This window comes from Limulus polyphemus, unplaced genomic scaffold (assembly GCF_000517525.1).
Source record: "Limulus polyphemus unplaced genomic scaffold, Limulus_polyphemus-2.1.2 Scaffold726, whole genome shotgun sequence".
NCBI classification, from domain to species: Eukaryota; Metazoa; Arthropoda; class Merostomata; order Xiphosura; family Limulidae; genus Limulus; species Limulus polyphemus.
The window spans coordinates 83346-90630 of NW_013666336.1; the positions used below are offsets into that span (position 1 = coordinate 83346).

The 7285-nt window shown below is 34.7% G+C and overlaps 1 protein-coding gene across 4 annotated transcripts in view; it reads right to left on the minus strand.

Annotated features, from left to right (window-relative positions):
• Positions 1-742: 742 nt before the first annotated feature.
• LOC106460188 (tetraketide alpha-pyrone reductase 2-like) overlaps positions 743-7285 on the minus strand; it is a 50985-nt gene continuing 44442 nt past the window's right edge. For 2 of the 4 annotated variants that reach the window (XM_022386851.1, XM_022386852.1), the window contains exons 7-9: positions 6196-6317; positions 4785-4944; positions 3056-3862 (exon numbers count right to left, since the gene is read on the minus strand). In XM_022386851.1, coding sequence (XP_022242559.1) covers positions 3828-3862; positions 4785-4944; positions 6196-6317 — 317 coding nt within the window. In that variant the 3' untranslated portion in view covers positions 3056-3827. Of the gene's footprint in view, positions 1396-3055; positions 3863-4784; positions 4945-6195; positions 6318-7285 lie in introns of those variants that run through there. The other 2 variants (XM_022386853.1, XM_022386855.1) reach the window with 2 other exon arrangements.

Sequence of the window (7285 nt, forward strand, 5' to 3'; positions counted from 1 at the left end):
TTAAAATTAACGTACTATTTAGTTTGTCCGTCGTAGGTAGTACGTTACGTACGTTACTTACGTACGTATAGTACACACACACACACACACACACACACACACACACACACACACACACATATATATATATATATATATATATATATTTATAGGCCAACAAATAATATTCAGTCTAGGTTGAAAGCAGTTAAGCCAATTATTATTATCATTGAAGGCCCGGCATGGCCAGGTGGTTAAGGCACTCAACTCGCAATCTGAGAGTCGTGGGTTCGAATCCCCGTCACACCAAATATGCTCGCCCTTTTAGCCGTGGGGGCGTTATAATGTGACGGTCAATCCCACTATTCGTTGGTAAAAGAGTAGCCCAAGAGTTGGCGGTGGGTGGTGATGACTAGTCTTACACTGCTAAATTTGGGACGGCTAGCGCAGATAGTCCTCGTGTATCTTTGCGTGAAAATTCATAACAAACAAACAAACAATTGAATGACTATTATTCTTAAAACAGCCCATAGATATCACCTTTGTTTTTTATAATGTATTTTAGATTTAGATAACCCTAACGATGTTACTTATTATCAAATTGTTGAAATTACCTACAAAATAGGGTTAAATCGTATGTCTTTTTAACATCTGTAACATAACAATGACTTAGTAAACAGTGTTTTTCTCGCCAGTAAATGTAAGAACTTTAACAAGGTTGAGTTACTTTTCCAACCTGAAGATGAATAATCGAACACACACATGTTTTCAGACCATGACTTTATTTTTAAACTTGCTGAATGGAAGAATGTATCTACATGAATTTCTTCACATATCTTGCGATTTTTATCTTCATTATTAAATGTGACTACTCGGGAAGTGACAATTTAATATCTAACGCTATTTCTCTAAAACCGTACTAGCCTCATCATTTACAAACAAAGAAAATCTATTTATTTCTTTTAAAGCAGTAAATTTACAATATTTTCAAAGTATATAAACACCTATTTGGACCTATAAAAATGTTGAAATGCAGGATTTTGCATTATAACAGCACAGCAGAGTGACAAAAGCAATTTGAAATATTCATTTAAGGCTGATTGTTGGATAGAAAATAAATTTCAAATAGAAACTTGTATTTTATTTAACAAGGTTTTCATTAGAAATGTGTAGATGTCAATGCTTTTTACAGAAGATTAGCATTTATGTCATACAAAATATATTATTTGAGACTCACATGAAGAACTGACTGTTTGGGTTTTCAATGTAAGAATAGCACTCGTTAGAAAACCATTCTCGACTTTACATTTTGTCACTTCAGAACTTCATTTCCTTTGCTAGGAATGGTAACAGTTTTTAGTCACTTTTTCCGCCTGTTTTTCTTTTCCTTTGCTGTCTTTTTTACGTTTTCTTGTTCTAGAATAAAATATAAAATCAAAAACGTTTATCGTATACATTTTACAAAAAACAAAACAGTCAACTGATATTCTCGAAACTTCACAATGAGCTTTGATAGTTTCTACATACAGAAAAGTTACCTGATCATTACATTTTTAAGAGTTATAACACACCTAAATACTCGTGTTAGACTTAATGAATATGTATCTGTACACAGTGAGTTTATCACACTTTTGCATATGCTAATCCAATGGTGTATCGGCGCAGAAGTTAGTCGTGGTACTACTTATGATATGTTTAGTATCTATGTTTTATGGCTTATACATCATCATTCGACAAAGAAATGTTTCTATGGGTTTACTTATGGCCAAAATAATGCGTCCCCCCCCAAATAGTAATGTCTTTAAGATTTTTAAGCTATGTACAACCAAAAGTTTTCAAGGTTCTCTATGAAAGCAGAAAATCTCATACATTGTAAAGTTTAGGGCAGAAATTAGCTACGAAACCACGCCTCAAGTCAATCAAAAGCAGCATCCTTATCCGCAAAATCATGACTATTGCTACGAAATAGAACCTTCCGACCCAACAAGCCATTGGGGTGAAGCTGGTACTATCCAAAAAAATAATAAAATAGAACTTGAATTTAATAAATACTCACAAACCAACATATAAATACTTAGAGCCACATCTCAGAATCATGACTGTTCTCATGAGAAAGATGGCTGAATAGAGCGGAATCATTTTAAAATCCCGTTCGATCGCATGCCTGTCAAGTTTACTTGATACAACTGTTTTTTTTTGTTGTTGTTTCCCATAGTCCTTGCGGACCGTTGAGCCGATGTTTCTCGTTTCTAAAGCTGTTTCTTTCGTCAAGGATGCAACCCACTTGACAGCCTTCCCTCTTGGAAAGGACGAGCATGTTTGGTGGGACTGGGATTCGAACCCGCGACCCTCAGATTGCGAGTCGAGCGCCTTATCCACCAGGCCATGCCGGGCGCTGATACAATTGTATGGACTTTTATTTTTTATAACTTGCTCAGATATAGTGACACTTCTTCAGTTCATTGTTAAATTAAAACTTCTGTCCAGCTATTTTTTAGATGTTAAAGTTGATGTTTGAACCAATGCCAAACGTGTCTTTATTGAATTTTAAACAGAGAACATCAAACTATTTGAACGAGATTTGCTGTGGTCTCTTAGCGTTTTGTAGACTTCTCTGCAACGTAACGAACATGCAGTTATTATAGCACTAATTAACTTAAGGGAACGAAACATGATTTAGATGAGTGTGACGTAGTCCTACACTGCCATGCTTTTTAGATCCTAGCTAAGCCCAGTGATGAACACATTCTCAAAATGACAAAGGTGCTGCTCCACCCCAAAATAATCAACTCCAAATACATACCAGAATTTTCCTCAACATCAAAAAATTTAGGTCTAGGCTATACATATCTCTTTCTATCTCATTTTGTTGTCAAGTTTTGGCTGTTTACCAAAATTCCAATTTAATACCATTATAACGAAAGTGGTTGACTTATTTTGACTTACATTCAACAAAAGTTGACCATAAAATAAATAAGAACTTGAACGTTTAAAAATACACAACGATTTATTGTATTTATTGTATAGAATTAAAAGTAAAATATACAATTCAAATTCTACATATTTCGGTGGAAAAAAAAATAACACCATTTTCAGGAGACCAGAAGAAACACAGGAAATTTCATTTTTACAGAAGCAGTTGAAGTAGATGACATTTTAAATTTGACAAAATTATGTGTAAGTTATAGTGATTTTAAGGTGGGTGATGTAATTTACGAACAGAATTGTGTGTAAGATATGTGGGTGACACGTTTCTGGTGTGGCGGCATGGCAGAAACACGTTAATTGATTTCCTGGTACATCTTAATTCTATTAGCCCCACAATATAATTCACTTTAGAAGTAGATAAAAGGGGCTGTTAACATTTTTTTTTTATGTTTCGGTAATAAGAAAGAAGCGTTTCTGTCTATTTCGGTTTACAGGAAACCGTTCTCAGTTGCCATGCCGCCGCACGCATGATCGTGTCATCCATTGTCCCAAAAAATGTCTTCTTTTTTCATCATTTGTTCATAGGGCCGTTAAGGTATCTTCATATAATGAAGATATTATGCTTGAACTGAATTATTTAAAATATATATATAGCTGTCGATAGAGGTTATGAACCGTATATTATAAATATGATTTATAAAAAAAACACTGTAATAAATTACAAATTTCAGAATACACCAAACTACAGATAATAAGTAAGGTTAATAAAGAATATGTTTTCCATATATTCCGTCACGGTCAACAAAAATAGGTAAGGTGTTCATAAAAAGTACGACTTGTCTATTAGCCTTTAAAGTCCCCCGCTAGGACAGCGGTAAATCTTCGGATTTATACTGCTAAAATCATGGGTTCGATTCCTCTCAGTGGACACAGCAGATAGGCTGATGTGGCTTTGCTATAAGAAAAACACACACATACACACATCAGCCTTTACTCCTAAATTAAAACAATTAAATATCAATAATGGTATTAAAGACAAACTTGAATTAAAGGATATATGTGGAATATATAAAATCTCTTGCAGTTGTGACTTTGAATTGTATTGGACGAACAAGTAGAAAGTTGAAGTTTAGAATTAATGAACACAAAAATGCAGTAGAAAAATTAAAAACTAGTGATTAGGCCTTGGAGGAATATGTGGCGAATTCTTCTCATAACATTGAATGGGATAAGTTTCACAGTTAAACTAAAATGAATTAAACATAAGAGAATTTTTAAACAAATTGTTCAACATAAAATCATTTTGAACAGAGATTTAGGTCCGGGTGCCACAGAAGTGAATTTTGTAAATCTATTCTGTAGAGGGCACTGTACAAATGCTTGTATAAAAATGAAATTCCCCGTGTTTCTTCTGGTCTCCTAAAGATGGTGGAATTTTTTCTATCGAAACATGTAGAGTTTTAATTGTATATTTTACTTTGAAGTTTATACACTAAATTATTGTATATTTTTAAACGTTGAAATTCTTACTTATTTTATGAAATCTGCGCACAGCATTGGTTATAGAGTATATTGAACTGTTCACCATTTGTTCTTTGGAAGAAACTCAATCTTCGTGCCGAATATCAACAAAATCAGATGAAAATTCGAGTTATACTATTCTCACACATAAACAGTACACCCACCATCAAATGTGGTAAATAAAACAGTCTGCTTATCAAAAGACTAAGGTCTAGGTTCAAGAGAATTCACTTAAGTTTATTTTGTAAACTATGAATAAGCAACTGCTAATAGTTAAACTTAAATTATAATATTTATGAAGAACGATTGTAATGAACTCACGAACTTTTAGAAATAACACGTTAGTTAAAACCTACATTGATTATTTTCAATTTCGTCTTCTTTGGATGATACTAGTTCCGTTTCAAGTCGATGTCTTTTGGACTTTTGTATGTATCCTTTTTCAATCAAACTGTAGGCAGTGTCCAAGACTGTCTGGGAGAGGTCACGAGGTGTGACACCTAATATTTCTCTCATCTGAAAAGTCAGGATTAAAAACTTTTGAATTTGTTTCAACGATTTGGTGATGACTAGCTGCCTTCCCTCTAGTCTTTCACTGCTAAATTAGAGACGGCTAACGCAGATAGCCCTCGTGTAGCTTTGCGCGAAATTCAAAACAAACAAATTGGACCAATGTCTTATTAACTTGTAAGAAAGAGAAATCTGAAATACAAATTAATTACTCACGTGATTCTAATAGGTCTAAAGAACGTATTTCTTTAGAATTGAGGAATTTCCCGAGAAAAACAATAATGGAATAATATATTCCGCGATTATAAAATAATTACAACTTTCCAGTTCGTATTCAGTTTCATCCAGTTCGTATTCAGTTATATCCAGTTCGTATTCAGTTATATCCAGTCCGTATCCAGTTATATCCCCTAACTTGTGCTTAGAATTCCAACTCTTGGGCTACTCTTTACCAACGAATAGTGTGATTGACCGTCACATTATAACTCCCCCACGACTGAAAGAGATTCGAACCCGTGACTCTTAGATTAAAAGTCAAGCTCCCTAACCACCTGGCCATGCCAGACCTCATTGGTCATACATTAGTTCACATTGTGTAGTTAATAGATTAGATTTCGGTGATATAGTATAAGCAAAATACTGAGGTATTATTCCCGAGATAACGCCACCTTTCAGAATCCACTGAGGATGTTAAGCCTACACGTTTAGAAAAAAAATATTTCATTATATTGATTAAGCATGTATTCTGTTAATTCTCTGTTGGTTTTATAATTATTTTAGCAGCTTATTACAACTTACTATGACGAGGATAAAAGATAAAAAAGTGTTTGTTTAACCTCCTAACACTTTATATGTCTACATACAAACATAAAAAAATTGTTGGATGTTATCCTATAAAATGAAAAAAGCACAGAAAGCGGACGTTGTGGTTGTTTCAAGAAAAGACAAATGAAGATACATTAAATTTTCGTTAAAATATTTAGTCACTAAAGATAGAATTACTTGAAATTGATTGCCCTTACATTTTTTGTGACTGAGATCAGTCCCCCGGTAGAAGAACGGTAAGTGTAACGCTAAAATCCGGGGTTCGATTCCCTGCGGGGAACACGGCAGATAGCTCAATGTGGCTTTGATCTAAAACAGACTGACTGAGATCATAGCTATTACCAAGATTTTATTTCTATTTTACAAACGCCAGAGATCTGTCATACTTTACCACAATTCCATAATAAAAAACAAATGTTTTTCTCTTCTTACCCTTTTATTGTCGTAAGAGCATTCTCTTCCAATTCGCGGAATAATCATACTCGTGGATCTATCGAAAAAACTGCCTAGCCACGTGACGAAGAAAGGAGCTACAGTGGTCGGTATATGGTAACCTGTAAAACGACGAAGAATCGACCATGTTACTGCGTTTAATTTACTGAAACAAAAATGATATAGTTAAATATAATCGAATTACTAAGGATTCTTATGGCTACTTTAATTTTGAAACATTTCCAAGTATTAGGTCGTCAAGAAATTAATGTCGCGTTTTGGAACACTTTCATTACCCCCCCCCCCAAAAAAAAAGAACGTACATCACGTATAATAGTTAAACGAACTGCTTAAATGTCAGGTTAGTGTAGCCTATATAATGTGTAAAGTTTAAGTGTACTCTAATCACTTATAGTGATGGCACACGACGAGACACACATTCAGCATGTAATGTTGTTTGAATACAAGAAGGGAAACAACGACTCTGTAGCCACAAAGAATATCAAAGAAGTTTATGGAAATGTTTTGAACGATGGTTCAGCAAATTTCGTTCGGGTGACTTTAGCCTTAAAAACTGTGATGGCAGGGGCCGACATGTTGGAATTGATATTGATGCTCTGAAGACGCTTGTTGAGACTAACCCAAGGCAACACACTCGTGAAATGGCTCTGAAATTGCATGTCTCTCATGAAACAATATGTAAACATCTACGGAATAAAGATGGTGTTTGGGTGCCTCACGAACTTTCCGATGATCATCGTTTCCAACGTGTGAACGTTGCTTCGTCTCTTCTGGCGCGTAATCCATTTTTGGACAGAATTGTCACCGGTGATGAAAAATGGATTCTCTACGAGAATATTAAACGCCAAAAACAAATAGGCTAAGTCCTAGACAAAAACCACTTCCGACCCCAAACCTAGACCCCATCTGAGAAAGTGATGCTTTACATTTGGTGGGACATCAAAGGAGTAATTCATTTCGAACTCCTCAATCCAAAGCGAACTGTCAATGCAGAGATCTATAGTCACAAACTGGAACGTTTAAATCAAGGCCTTCATCAGTTTGCCCTTCACTCGTCAATCGGAAAGGT